The sequence below is a fragment of the Bubalus kerabau genome, chromosome 6, assembly GCF_029407905.1.
Source record: "Bubalus kerabau isolate K-KA32 ecotype Philippines breed swamp buffalo chromosome 6, PCC_UOA_SB_1v2, whole genome shotgun sequence".
NCBI classification, from domain to species: domain Eukaryota; kingdom Metazoa; phylum Chordata; class Mammalia; order Artiodactyla; family Bovidae; genus Bubalus; species Bubalus kerabau.
In genome coordinates, this window is record NC_073629.1 from 17,364,740 (window position 1) to 17,379,849 (window position 15,110).

The 15,110-nt window shown below is 44.9% G+C and overlaps 1 protein-coding gene across 10 annotated transcripts; it reads right to left on the reverse strand.

The window, feature by feature from the left end:
* Window positions 1-4,924: 4,924 nt before the first annotated feature.
* Window positions 4,925-14,317, reverse strand: CHTOP (chromatin target of PRMT1). Of its 10 annotated transcripts, none has more exons than XM_055584230.1 (7): window positions 13,969-14,276; window positions 12,778-12,859; window positions 11,312-11,465; window positions 10,616-10,699; window positions 8,629-8,812; window positions 7,670-7,807; window positions 4,925-6,152 (listed from the first exon to the last, which is right to left on the reverse strand). In XM_055584230.1, the coding sequence occupies exons 2-7, from the start codon at window positions 12,840-12,842 to the stop codon at window positions 5,947-5,949; spliced, it is 831 nt and encodes a 276-aa protein (XP_055440205.1). In that variant the 5' UTR covers window positions 12,843-12,859; window positions 13,969-14,276; the 3' UTR covers window positions 4,925-5,946. The 10 variants fall into 10 exon arrangements, 8 of the variants coding, with proteins under 8 accessions (XP_055440205.1, XP_055440204.1, XP_055440210.1 ...); XM_055584229.1 differs by having other exon boundaries at window positions 8,629-8,815; XM_055584235.1 differs by lacking the exon at window positions 7,670-7,807 and having other exon boundaries at window positions 8,629-8,815; window positions 13,969-14,279.
* Window positions 14,318-15,110: the final 793 nt, after the last annotated feature.

A 15,110-nucleotide genomic window follows, 5' to 3' on the forward strand; every position in this document is an offset into this window, starting at 1 on the left:
GGTTTTCACAAAAACTGGTCGGGGTCCTTGGCTAAGAGGAGACTCTGCCTTGGGCCCGCCGGTGTAATAAACTGCACTCCGCTATCTGCATTGTCCTTCTGAGTGAGTTTGTTTCCTGGAACGGATGGCTACAACACAGCCATGAAATTAAAAGACGCTTGGTCCTTGGAAGAAAAGCTATGACCAACCTAGACAGCATATTAAAAAGCAGAGACATCACTTTGCTGACAAAGGTCCATCTAGTCAAAGCTATGGTTTTTCCAGTAGTCATGTATGGATGTGAGATTTGGACTATACTTGAGAGTCCATTGGACAGCAAGGAGACCCAACCAGTCAATCCTAAAGGAAATCAGCCCTGAATATTCATTGGAAGGACTGATGCTGAAGCTGAAACTCCAATACTTTGGCCACCTGTTGTGAAGAACTGACTCATTGGAAAATACTCTGATGTTGGGATAAGATTGAAGGCAGGAGAAGGGGATGACAGAGCATGAGATGGTTGGATGGCATCACTAACTCGATGGACATGAGTTTGAGCAAGTTCTTGGAGTTGGTGATGGACAGCGAGGCCTGTCGTGCTGCAGTCCATGGGGTCACAAGGAATTGGACATGACTGAGTGACTGAACTGAAGGTCAAATTCTCTCTCTAGGAGCTGAACAAAGGCCCTTTAGTACACTCAGGCAGAGGGGCAGGGTCCTTTGAGGCAAGCTTTTATGTATGATTGTAACAACAAAAGCAATGAAAACCAAGTCAAAGAAGCACTTCCCAACTTGGAGTCAGAATTGGCTTTCTCTCTGCAGCACCCCCTACCACATGTTTCAAAGAATCAGTTCTGACTCTATGTTGGAACTATTTCTTTGACTTGCTTTTTGTTTCTGTGGTTATAGTCACACACAGTGTCATGCCTCAGAGGATCCTGCTCCTCTGCCTGAGTGTTCTAAAGGGACTTTGTTCAGCTCATAGAGAGATACTCTGACCCTGCTCACCTGTGAATGGCTACAAAAAGGAGAGATTAACACACCCCTTCTAAAGCCTGGCCATTCTAGATCTTTTGCAAGGTTGAAGACTTTCTTACTTTACTTCCTCAGGGCTTCTCCCTCTCTAGTCTGCCTTTTGACTTTAACTCCTCACAACTTCCATCTTTGGTTCTATAAAAGCCTGGCATCCAGACCCTGACAAGATGGTCATTTTGAGACATTAATCTAGCATTTTCTTGGTCAGCTGACTTTCTGATTGAAGTAATATTCGTTGCCTCAACACCTTGTCTCTTGGGTTTGTTGGCCTGTTGTCTGGCGAGCAGAGTGAGTTTGGACTTGGTAACACATAGATGTGTTTAAATCTTAAACTGATAGTCACCTTACACTAAAAGGTAAAGAAATCAAACCAAGACTAAAGGGGGAATCAAGAGAATCCTTTAAAGAGGTTTCATGGTGCCATAGATACCTCAGGTCTACTGGTCTGCTCACACAGTAAGAGGCCCTTTCTGGTGGTTGGTGGTAGATTGCTGCCACCGTCACAGGTCCCAGAGCCATCCTGGGCCTCAGACTCTACCCTTGGGGGGTTGGGGGTGGGGTGGGCGGGGATCATCCTGCCTGGGTGAGTCACTAGAATGGGTATGGTGAGGTCAGAAAGCCCTTTTAGGCAAGAGTGTAGGCCATCCAGCGGCCCCTGGAACACCTCTCCCCTTGGCACTACCAACTAAAAATTAGAAGCAGAACACGAGTTTGGAGATGTGGAGATTTCCTAATTAAGAAGCTAGAGGTGTTTCCCGGAGAAGGTCCAGGATTAGAAAGATGATATACCCCTTTTGTGACACCTGTGTCTATATGTGAGTGTTTGGGGGGAACGAGAGGGGGCAGGTGGTGGGTTCTTAAAGGTCCCTAGGGAACTGGAAGATTCGGTGCCCTTGGCCTTCTTCACATTGCCTGGAGAATCAGTGGGAGAGGTAGTGGGAGGCCTGGGGTTGCAGTGGGATGGATAGGAGCGGGGACACAGAGGCTAGGCCAGGCCAGACAAGGTCTCCTCCCAGGTCCCAGCCTCTCTGGGCCCTGTGCCTCCTTCTAGGAGCCTCCCACCAGTCCTGCCCCACTTACAGTGCTGGTCTGGGTGCTGGTCACTACTGATGGGTGAGTACTGTTGCCCAAAGCTCGGCCTCTCTGTACACTGGTGCCAGTGAATCAAATCCCAGTGTCTTGGGTGAAGCAGAAAACGATAGCTTTCTTGCTTTGCCAGGCAAAGGGGACCAGTGGGCTTCTGTGTCTCCCCTCCAGAGAACTTAATGAGGGGTTTAATAACTGGTTCAAAGGTAAGGTCCCTGACAAGATCAGTGTGTGTGTAGGGCTTGTACTCTCAGGTGGCTGGTCTACTAATCTTGAGCTTTTCTGGTCCCTTTAATCGTGTGTGTGCTCAGTCAGGCTCAGTCTCTTTTGTGACCCCATGGACTGTAGCCTGCTAGGCTCTTTCTATCCATTGGATTATCCCGGCAAGAATACTGGAGTCGGTTGCTGTGTCCTCCTCCAGATCTTCCTGACCCAGGGATTGAACTCGGGTCTCCTGCATTGGCAGGTGGATCCTTTACCACTGAGCCACCTGGGAAGCCCCTCTCCCCTCAACTTTAATTATGACTCAGGTGATTTCATGGCTGTTCCTCCCTTCATTATTAACAACTGTCCGAATATGCCCTTTGGAACACAAGGGAGGTCATGGAGTCTTGCCTATGAAATGGGCAGAAATGCCTCCATGCCTGGGAGCCCCACAGGCCACTGCTGTTTCAGTACACCTGATGAGGCTCCAGGGTCCTGGGGACGGGAGAAAGGGACTGCCACTTGGGCTGATGGGGGCTGGAGCCCTGTCCTCTGCCAGCCCCTCTTGCCTGGATGCTTAGTTCTTTCCAGGGTATGAGGCCAAGGGGAGTGGGTACCTGTGGTGAAGGTTGGCTTGGGCAGCAGCGCTTCCATTGGCTTTAGCTCAGGCATGGGGTCACATGAGGGAACTAGGGAGACAGCAAGAGCAGGCCAGGAAGAGGAGTATGTCTCATTCCTTTTCCTCAGTGGTTGCTCAGGTCACCCCCGACTCCTCTGTGACAGGAATCCCAGACATCAGATAACTGCTGAGGATGTGGCTGGTCCAGGTTCAGACCAGCTTTTTTTTTTTTTTTTTTTTTTTTACTAACCCATCAGTTTCCTAGACTCCATGGTCTTCCTCCCTTTAGCCCATTTTCATATTCCACCATTCTGTGTAAATCACCCCATGGCACTCTCCTGCTTAAATTCAATTACTTCCCATCACCCAAATCACAAAGCCAAAGGTATTCAGCAAGACAACTATGCTCCAGGCTACTCAATCTGGTCAGTTGTGTCTCCCATCCTACTATGGACTGCTGAATGCCTTTCCTGGCATACATCTGAGATCTCTGTACCTTTTTTTCTTGTTTTCTCCTTCAAATATTCTTCCCCCTTCTCTGTAAAACTTTCTCTTGAGTTTAATGATCCATCATCAGTCTCTTCTCTGTACTCTCAGTGCCTAACAAATGATGTGTTCGTGCCTGTAAGTCCTTGGCAGATGGTGGATGAATGAGTAAAAGGCTGACCCAGGAGCTAGGCTGACTATCACACTCTACTCCACCTAGGCACTCATTAAGACGGAGTTTGGCAGAAGTGGGAATAGGTCTCAAGGAGATCTGGAACTGCAGTGAGCAATAGGTGGGATTGCAGGGCCCACGACTGGCAGGGAAGCTCCTTTACTCACACTGGACATTCAAGGTAGGAGGAGAAAAAAGGGGGAGTGGTTAGAGGGATACAGAGGAAGAGGAGAAGGGGGCTTAAGCTGCAGTGGTTGCCTCATTGCCCAGCTTTACTGCGACCCAGAGCAACCCCTCACCCCCAGGATGCCCCAGTGCCTCTTTCACCCCTTTTCTTACAGATGTCAGTGGCTTACAGATGGTACCAAAAATACCAACTTAAAAATATCCTGAAGAACACATGCATGTTAGTCATCTGCTAAGTTCAAAGTATTTGGGAAGGACAGTGGTAAGGATCTCAGAGATAGGGTCATACCGAACTGTGTGGTTGAAGAGGGTAAAGGGACCCACTCACCTTGCAGCTCCTGCCCTTTCTCCCAAGCATGTCCAGGAAGCCCTGGAAGTGAAGATCTCAAGGTGTAGCCTGCCCACTGCCAATCAGTACCCCTGCAACAAAAGTCTTGGCGGTCTACTGGAGTCAGAGATCTAAGGAGCTATCTTTAAGATTAGCCTCGCCCACACAAACATATCTTTTACTCTTTACAATGTAAGGTTATCAATGTATGTCTGGGCTGAAGACCTTCAGTCCCACGTTCCATTTAGTTGTAATACAGGAACTTCAAAACTGGGTCAGGTTGGTTATGTCAACATGACTCTCCCAACCCCATATGGTCTTTCCAAACTCTCCCGTCTACCACTAGACTACTTGCTTCCCTACCTAAAGGTTAAATAGGCAAGGTCATATAGAAGGGATTCAAATTCAGGTCTTCCCAACCAAAATTTCCTTCCCAGTCTGCAACCACACACAGTTTAGGGTACTAAGTAGCTCAATGTAACTGGTTTGATTGGAGGTGGTTAGTTTCTTCTTTTCCCTTAAACAGCACTGGGGAAAAGGGAAACTAGTCCTGGGAGTACCAGGTATTGCCTTCTGAGACTTTAATGCCTTTGAGCTTTCTATGCACCAAGTGAGTTAGTACTTTACTTTATATGGTTAATCTTGCCTTGGGGATTATTCAAAAGAGGGAAAATTGTTCACTTTCTGCCCCAAACTCACACCCTCCCCACCCTGAATTATAATACAACCATGAAGGACTCACAACTCTACAGGGGTAGAGTTGAAATATTGTTACAGTGGCCATAGCATTTCAAATAGCCCAACAAATAAAGAGAAAGTCCTGGCTGGATTTGAGAGAACAATTTCTTGTTATCATGAGCCAGAAACAAAAGATTCTACTGAAACTGAATAGTTGACAGACTATGGTTGAACTTTAACCTTCGTGGGGAGTTAAGAAGAGGGTCAACAAATGGAGAAGACCAAGATTGGTCTGGGGTAAACAGAAGGACAACAGCACTTTAGCAAGGTTATCTTCTGACCCCTCCCACCAGGTATCTGTCATCAATTTTCAGCCCTTTCCCTTCTGAGGCATCTGCCAAACCAAAAGGCTTTCTCCTCTTTTGTAGGATGTTAAGCCAACCCCAAAACATCCCTTAGAGCATGATGCAAAACCAAGAGGGCAAGTTTATAAATCTCATTCCTGGGTAGAAAGTGCACATATCCAACCCAGCACAATGGTTAAGTGGTACAAATGTACATGGTAATAACTTTAATTAAATCAGAGCTGCTAGCACGTGTAACGTGTTTGGTAGCCCTATAGCTATGTCAATGTTCCCAATTTACTAAAACATCAATGTGGCAGAATGCATTTATGAGCTCCAGATTTTCTGAACACTTTAGAGGCTGTTAAAAATAATGTAAAACAGAATTCTCTCTCAGAAACTTAGACATTAAGGTGGAACGCTGGTGGGCTCTTTTTGGGACTTTTTCACGGGGGCACCAAAATGAACAGAGGAAATGTTCGACTGTCAAAGCATATGACAGATGAGGGGAGGCCGATGGGGGAAGAGGGTGTACTAGCCACAAGGCCAACACATTCATGTTCAAAGAAAAGTCTGGGTGAAGGAAACCCCTCCCCCACAAATAACAAAACAAAACCGAACCCCAGTCAGAGGGGAAAAAAAGGGTTTCATACAACATAGTATCAAAAAGTAAAAGGAACACACTAGATGCACAAACTGGTGGCAAGTCAGTCCAGAGCCTATTATGATAGGTCCTTTCAGTATCAGCCAGCTTTCTTCTCATCTTTTATCCTAAGGTTATTTACAGATGTGTGACTTGAACAAGAGTCTTCCAGAGGGTGGGCAGGCTTCAGTCATTGGTTTCGGGATCTGTCTGAGCCATGTAGGCATCCAACTCAGCATCCAGGTGTCCTTTTGTTTTCGACATGTACGCATCCAACTGGTTGTCCAGCTGCTCCTTGGTCAGTACAGGGCGAGCAAGGGCACCTCTCCCTCGTCCACGGCCTCGGCCTCTGCCTCCAAAGCCCCCTCTTCCCCGACCTATCATACCCCGACCTGGCCCAAAGGAAAAAGAAGAAAACAGTTACAAGTATGTTTAATGGGTACTATGGTAAATGCCCCTCAGAGCAGCGGGGCCTAGCTGAGAAAGGCTGAAGGGCAGGGCAAAGAGGAGAAATCTGGAAAAACAGGAAACACACTGGGTAGAAAGCAACACATGGAAAGCACACATAATGAATCCCTTATTACATGCTCATCTCTAAATGCTAATTTTTTAAATTCTATCAAAGGGAAAATAACTGATAATTAAAAAGTTCTTAATCTCTCCCAAAATGGAGAAACTAAAAAATCTGAGACTCACTCTAAGTTTATAATTAAAATGCAAATACATTACAGATAACTCCATTTAGTAAGATAGGGAGGAAGTAACAAGGGCACAGAGAAACAGGGATGTGAAGCTAGACAGTTTTCAAATTAAACTTTATTGGCGATCCTTCAGAAAAATTAGCTCATCTCTCCTCAAATTTATCAAACCTAAGGAGCTGGCTGATCCTATGTCAGGAGACTGAGGAGTTATTCTGACATAGGAACAATTAAGGGAGTTGGGAAAAAACACTTGGAGTAGTTCCAGCCATTTCTATCTCCTGATTCTATTCACATTGTAACAATTACGGTTATCTGAGAGGTGGTTTCAATTCACTTAACAAAACATACCCAGCTTTCTGAAAAGCTACTTTAGACTCCTCCCCACAAAATCCTTGTGATGTCTCTCTCAGAAACCAAGTCAAGATAATTTGAACATGCTATTTCATCCTGAAACCCAAACTAGCTTGCACTTAACTCAATAAGCCAAGCAACATATAATGCGAGAGAAGAAAATAAGCCCTCAAGTTATCAAATGTCCTTTCTCAACAGTTATTATCCCCTGGCTACTTCAAGGTCATAAATTATGGAAGACCCACCACACACTTTTAAAGGACCAAAGCAAATATACACAGGGGCTACAAGAATGTATGTATTTTTTTCCTGGACAGGTGTTTGATTATCAACAAGAGTCAGTTAATTAACTGACACAATACCATCTTGCTTTTTCTACTTTGATGGAAAAATCTCTGGTTTTGCAGAGACACAAACTGAGTCAATACCTAGCTCCAAGTCTACCATCTTTTTAACTCTGCTTTACTTTTGTTCATCCCCCTCTTCTCTATTATTAGACTCAAAGTGGGGTTTTGAGCTACGAGGTGGATTGTGTGGTGGTGGGGTAGGGACCAAAAAGATAAAACCCTTAACTGACCATCTTGTCATTTTAATAATACACTTTAAATTTACAAGAGCCTGAAAGAAGACTGCATATAATCTGGCTCTGTAAACACATACCTCACTGTTCTTGGAAAACCCATGACAGACTTTTACACTACCAGCATGTGTATTTAGAATATAAGCCAGTTTCATAAAACAAACAAGACAAACAAATAAGCCTGCCTATGACTTGAAGCTGTGCAGAAAGGTGGCTCTGAGTTTTGAAGGGAGAGAAATAAGGGGAAGCTAGTCTCTGAAGTTGGTAGCTGACTAACCTCTACCACCGATTCCGCCACGACCCATAGCTCCACGCCCTAGGCCCCCTCTCCCAGGACCTCCACGACCTCGAACACCACCTCTTCTTAAGCCCATTCGGGGAGCTACGGCTCGTCCACCTCGGAGCAGGTTTTGACCTTGGAGAGGAGGCATACAATGTATATGCAGGTAAATCCAAGAGAGACAAAGTAGATTCTAACCAAAGGAAGGCGGTGAGGGTTAAATGAGAGTTAATTCAGTTAATTTTTAGGTTGGGTGGGGCAAGCTGCACACTGAGTATGAACAGATTAAGCTGCTCTTTATTCAATCAATTAAACAAGTCTGACCACAAATCCGTTTTTGGAAGAAGCTGGCAGTTAAATAAATTAGTAAGTATACACGTTAATAAGTATATATTGAATAATCACAGATAGGTGCCTAGCATCATGACAGATTTAAAAATAAATGATATGATTCCTGCTCTTAGTGTATTTTTGCAGGGGACAAGAACTATACAGGGAACAGTGTAACAGTGCCCAAAATGTTACATATATTTAAGAGCTATGGGTCAACTTGTCCTTTTTTTCCAGGTGTAACAGTGTTTCACTAGAATAGAACCAGGAACAGATGATTAGTTAAGATATAGGCCAAAAGACCCAGAAATTTCTTAATTTGACTTATTTCTAGAACTTGAACGTGCTCTGATTCAAGCAGCAGCAGGGTGTTTTAAGATGGAATGGAGATGACATGAATTACCTGTTCTTACGCAGGTCATAGCCTCTCACCATTGCACATTATCAGAAAAGGAATGGTATCGATAAAAGACATGCAGCACTATTAAAAATACGTGATTTCAAAAGTTATTAATTATATTAATACAAATTCAGGCTTAAAGATGTTAAACAAATGTGTCCATAGCAGCCCAAGAGAAAAGGGAAGGGGGTGGGTCCCGAACAATTGCCAGGTACACAGCACTGACCTCGGAGCGGCATCCCGCCCCTAAGCAGGGTTCTTGTGGCACGTCCCCCACGAAGTCCTCCTCTGGGCAAGCCTCTCTGGATAATGGGCAGGCCTCTTCCTCCGATTGCGCCCCTGGCCAAGGCCCCTATGGGTCGGCCTAACCGTGCCTGGATGTTACTCTTACCCAGGCGCTGCTTTAAGCTCTTCTGGAAGAAAAGGTGTTAAGGAATTGAGATCAAAAAAGCAATCCAATGGGATTTAGCAACTAAAAGTGCAGAGAAAAAGAAGCGAGATGTCTGTGTGGTGGGAAATAAACCTGCACTTGCTGTCAAGGATCCCAAACCAGAAGCAAGCCTTTGCCTCAGAACACAGTGTAAGAGAAGTAGAATTTTGATCCAGAGCTTCTAAGAAGCTTGAGTATGGTTCCATGAAATTGGCATTACCACAAATTATCTCACTAGTTTGGCTACAGAAGTCATATATCACTACTTGGAATGCAAGTTTTAGTAAGAACACTATATTTCAAATTGTGGATTCTGATTTTGAACCACCAGTTGACAATGATATGACTTGATTCATACCTGCCCAAGGACTACCACTCTCTTCAAAGGCTTACTCAAACACCATAGGAAGTTCATCACACTCTGGGCAAAATTTAAATTATAAGTTCATTTGAATTCTTGTGACATAAGAACAAGTTTGATTTCTCAGTCAAAGAGGCCAGTGTGTCCATTTTTCCTCTGAGTATCTATCTCCAGACGGTCCACTTTTTACCTTAAGATGTAAATAAACACAAAAAAGTCAAATCTCCTTTCCTTACATATTTTCAATAGTGATAATTCCATGTCTACCTTTGCAAACAGCTCCATTAAGTCAGTATAATGACCTTTAATTTATAATAAACATATAACTCAAATATATGTCCATAAAAAACCAGCCAAACTGGCATTAGAATTGAGCTATAATCATAAAGCTCAAGGTCACATGTGAGAACAAGGATATACCATACAGATTTTTCAATATATCTGTCCCTCAAAGAGAAACCATGAAAACGAGATCTCAGACAATTAAATTCCTTCCAAGGAATGGATGACTGTGTCGCCTTGAACAGCAAAGACCTAGCAAACCTGCTCTCCTAAAAACACCAAGTCAATATGAATGAAAATAAATTATGTATCCTCAGGCTTCACATACAAGTTACTACAAATGATTTTCTCTGCAACCATATGCTGTGAATTATTATTATTAGCATGAGATTACAAACTGCTTATCAGAGGGATAGGCTCTGAATGACACGAGGTCAAGACTTCATGCTACAAGTCTGTTGTGCTTGGTCATTCCAAGTATATCCTCTCAAGATCTGTGCTTTAAGGGGAGACTACATAGTACTTAGAAGTTCTTCTCCCTTCCCAGTCCTGCCTTGCCATCAACCCTATTCTCTACCTTAACAAGAAGCTCAAGTATGTCAGCTGTGCCATCCAGTTTCCACTCTAGAGCTGTGCTTGCTATAGGCTAAGGTATCCACTAGCCACACGTGGCTATTACACGCAAAAAAACTTAAGAAGTAAAATAAAAAATTTAAGCCCCTCAATCACACTAGTCATATTTTCAGTACTCAACAGTCACGTGGCTAATGGCTACTGTACTGGAGAGCACAGATATAGATAGAGCATTTCCATCATCACAGAAAGTTCTATGGGACACCACTGCTCTAGAGGCTACTTTCTGCACAGATTATATTTAAAGCTTGTTAAAATGTCCTTTGGAATAATATGTCAGACTTGTCTTCAGCAATTTTTAATATTTACTCTTAGAAAACAGTGGTGCCTTTTATTGCTTTCCTGAGTCAGGGATGAATGCAGCCACTCCAAGGCTCAAGGTAGCTGAAGCAGAAGGCCTTGTTTATTTTTGGTCAATGAGCCCAATGGTTCAGGGTGGGGGTGGGAGTTATATTTAACTGCTGATTTTATGCACAGCCATGCAGTGCTTCCAGTTAAAGTCCTTACAGTTGCATGGCACCGCCCTCCAGACGCCCAGCCACAGCTTGGACATATCCTTCCACAGCCACTGTCCGGACTTGCATAAAAAGTCTATGAATAATAAAGAGCAGGTTTTATTTCAGATCTGAGCAAGATTATTTCTTAATGGAAATTTGAAAGTGAACCCACTAACTCTTAAATTACTCAGTGCTGTAGTTCTATTTTACTGACAAGACTTTAGGTGCTGTGGAGATGAGGGTCACCCTACTCTTTCCACTGTTTAGCACTGAAAACCTTTGACTAAGAGGCCTTTCAGATTCCCTGTACTAGGGAAGCAAGAATAAAGTCATTTCCCTAATTTGTAAATAATTTAATGGGGAATATAGGACTTTTGAAGATCATCTAAAACAGAAACTAAAAATTCTTTGTGGAAAAGCCAGTCAATCTATTCTTACGGGCAAAGGATCAGAAAACAAGAGATTAATACTCATTGATAACATAGAAACAGGCCACATTGATGGCAAACTCCCTAAAAGAGAAAAACAACAAAAAGTTACTTATTGGTACCTGCCCAAATGGGAATCCTCTGAGCTTTTCTCCCTTCCAGAGAAGTTCAGCTTTTGCCCTGAGCCACCTCATAATTACCCATCATGTCCTGACAGCCTCAGTGGACTGCCTGACAGAGATCAGCTGCTTCTGGAGCATTATAACCCATGCTCTCACCTGCTTAAGTTTTAATGCTGCCTGGACAGAGGGTCTATTCTCCATCTGCTGGGCCAGTCTTCTGTTTCTGGCACTGGCTAGCTGCTGCTGTTGCTGCATCGAAGCCCGAATATTCACTGGCATCGGCTGTTTGTTCTTCAGCATATTAGTAAAGCTTCAAGGTCGAACAAAATGGATGTTTAAATAAAAGCTTTATTACAAAACATTTATTGGCATTTTCATGGCTTGCTAGACCAGGAGCTCCAGATCCCACGAACTTAAAGTGGTACACTTAGATCAATGCTGATGTGGGTTCAAGACTCCTCTGCTTCCACAAACTTGCAAGAATCAGAAACTCAGAAATGCAGCTAAGTGTAGCACATTCAATCAAAAGTGATAACAAGGGCTCAGGTAACGGCTTTTAGAGGTGGAAAGCATGAAAAACACGCAATAAGCAGATATGATGACAAGAGACAGAAGATGTAGTTTCAAAGACGGACAAAGCAAGCCAAAACCTCAGGAGACCTTAGGGTGCTGTTTTACGGGCAAATATACGGAAGGACAAGAGCACCTTCAAAGCCCATGAAAATGATATACCCACATAAATTATAAGAGCATATCACATTTTCTCATGTATTTGGTCACTTGTAATATGCAAATATGGAGAATCAGAGTAACACACCCTAAGAGATAAAGAGAAGTAAATATGCTTCAGAAAAGACAAACATAAGTAAATCATTTAGTGGCTAATACCAGCTTAATAAAGTCACTAGTCAAAGGCACTCAATGAACAAAGCTCTCAGACAGAAAGTGCCTTTAAATACTATAACTTTTTTTAGTATCAAATGATATATTTTTCCTGACTCCAAAGGATAACTTCTGAAAAGGTTAGTTCAATCATCTAAGAGCTTGTGAAGACACTCTTCTATTACTCCTGTCAAGTTAAGTTTAATGGGATGAAAGAGAACACTCAACTGTAAAAGAACTGAAAACAAAAACAAACTAAAGCAGAGTGGAAAGAAAGTGAAATGGAGCAAAGCAAGTGCCTCTTACAAGGCCCAAGAATGACATTCAAGGGCCTTTGGACATATTCTTAGCTTGCTACCTGCCTCTTACAGGCCAGACACAACGCTGCTGGCCTTGGACTGGGCAGCAAGCCTACTGCAGCCAGGGTCATGCTACCGAGCTGCACCACCCCTGTATCAACGTAAAAATATGTGAAGAAAAGGGAGGGTGTGAGGAGTCTTTTTAAAATACATCCCACCAGATAAATATTTCAGATAGCATAATATAGAAATCTACTGATAAGGGGTTTTGAAACAACCGCCCAATTTGTTCTGTGTACCACATACGATGCAACTAAGAACAGAGGTCTGTAGCCTTCTGTTGGTATTTAGTTTAAAACAGACTTTTGTGCATTGGACCCCAGCGCCAATTTAAGTAATGTTTTCTTATGAACGAGCTGAAGTTGCTGTTGGCTGCCTCACCGCTCATTTAGAGACATCTTGGTGGTGCTTTTTAGCACAACTTTCGGCGCGGACTGTGCAGCCATCTTCAAATCCCGAGAATCTACAAAGGACAACGATCAGAATGAGCAAACCAGAATGGCGACTATCTCATTTCAACAAGACCCAAAGACCCCAAAATGAATGAAAAGGCTTGTATCGATGACTATCAACAATCACACCAAAACTCATTTCACGTACTGAAACAGAAGCTAGTTACTTCAAACTAATAAACTCCTAGGGCTTCGCAGATGGCGCAGTAGTACAGAATTCGCCTACCAATGCAGGAGACATGGGTTCTATCCCAGAGTACGGAAAATCTCCTGGAGTAGGAAAATGGCAACCCTCTCCAGTATTCTTGCCTGAAAAATTCCATGGACAGAGGAGCCTGGAGGGCTACAGTCTATGGGGTCGCCAAGAGTAGGACACGACTGAACACACACACTTTAAGTTTCAAGGCCGCAGGACAAAAAATATCTGCCTAAGCCTCCAAAATGGCAGACCCAAAGCAAGTGTTGTTAAGAGTCTGGTTTTTTTTTTTTTACCAACAGCGGTCCTTCTCAACCTTGGCAGCACAGAAGCCTGGGCCCACACCATTTCAAGCACAATCTCTGATGGTGAAGTCTGGGGTTGAGCCATTTATAGCAAGGGAAAATACGTCTACCTCGCTGCTTTTCACGTGCAGCTAAAACTGAGAACTACTGATCTAGAGAGATGACACAGGTATACCAATTTCGCAATCAAGTTAGGGTCATTAGCAAGGGCCTGGCGACCTGGGGGAGGAAGGGAATAGGAAAGATTTCCTACACGAGCATTCCCCTGGGAGGGCGCTCCCAGAGAGCGCGCCACGAAATTTAACCCTAAAGCCGCCATTACTTTCCAACGTTCCTTCAAGTCGTGTAATCCTCTTTTCGTCTCAAACCTCTGTCAGGACCGCCGACGTAGCTCAACTCGCCAACGTTCCTTTTTCATCCCTATCAAATTCCGACCTGTTCCATCAATCCCGCGACGAGTTTTCCAGTTCGGGGTCTCCCCCGCCTCCCTCTCCTGGGCTCCGCCCCCTTCGGGGCCTCCGACTCCCTATTTGCTTCCACATCCCACCAGCTCCTGTTCCGCGTCTGCCGGGCCCCTCGGTGCCCCCAAACTCCTGCCCTCCTCACCACAGACACGTACCGAAGGAAACGGACGCCAGTGCTCCTCCCGGGGCTGCCACCACGGCTGCGGCAGGCGGGCCGGAGGCCGGCCGAACCTGAGTTGACGGTGGAGGGGCTCGGGTTAACTTGGTGGGCGGTTGGTTAGATGTGTTAAGCGATAGATTGTTAAGTTAGTTCGTTGCTGCTGGCTGGTTGTCCGGTCGGCCGGTCCGCCTGCTCACCCGGCCTGCTCTTTCCTTCCTTTCACTACGCCGCTGCCGTCAACTCCCGCTCGGTGTGGAAAACAAAATGGCCGCCACGCCCAGGGCGGAATGGGACCGGCTAAAATGGCGTCGACGCAGCTACGTCAGACGTCAGATCCGCCGCACCCCTAGAGGGGCGGGAGAACTTGTGCCACGCCTGTGCGGGGATTAGGGCGGAGCCCTAGGGAGAAGGCGGGACTTTAGCAAAGGCCTCGTCCATATGACACGCAGCGCCCCGCCCAGGGAAGGGCGTGGCCAAATGGTTTCGCTCTAGGGTTTTAAGGGGCTGTGGATGATTAAGTGATTTGCGTCTCTGGGGCTGATTTGATCTCTGTGAAAGGGTGGTCCGTATTTTCTCGCGCGTCCTTCTGCCCCTGAAACTAAGACACAACAACTAAAATTCTTTAGGCGGATGTACCTCGATCTTTCTTGCGGACCACTGGGCTCGAGGAGTTTGCACTCGGGTAGTTGCACTCCCCTTATTCACCCCGGGCCCGGGTCAGAGAATTGTAGATTTATAGCAAAAGCCCCAACGGAGGCCGGGGGCGGTGGCCAGTGCTCAGAGCACACCTCTACTGGGTTCTGCGCCACTCACCACCGTCCGTCCGTATTTCCCTCTTCACTTCCCTCCCCAGCTTGGCCAGAATATTGTTAAATCCTTATTTTGTGGGGCCTTTGCGTCTCCCCTCCCGTTTCCGTGTCCACTTTCGCCGTTTTCCGTTCATGTGGATTTTGATGCAGACCTATACGGGATTTTTATTATGCCTTGACACACAATAAAGGGCTCAAATGTTTGAAGAATGAGTGAATGAACACATCTTCACCCTTGCCCCCAATATAAGCGCATCAGATCCTTTCATTTTCCTTCTTAGCATATATTTGTGAGTTTAATGTTTTGGTATCCTTACTGGGCTTTACC

What these genes read in the sequence shown, in the direction of transcription:
- CHTOP (XM_055584229.1), bottom strand. Translation starts at nt 12,842, where the DNA reads ATGGCTGCACAGTCCGCGCCGAAAGTTGTGCTAAAAAGCACCACCAAG. An exon ending in CAGCATTAAAACTTAAGCAG is followed by an intron (nt 10,700 to 11,311) that starts GTGAGAGCATGG and finishes TATTATTCATAG; the next exon opens with ACTTTTTATGCAAGTCCGGA. An exon ending in GGGCGGGATGCCGCTCCGAG is followed by an intron (nt 7,808 to 8,628) that starts GTCAGTGCTGTG and finishes CTCCTCTCCAAG; the next exon opens with GTCAAAACCTGCTCCGAGGT.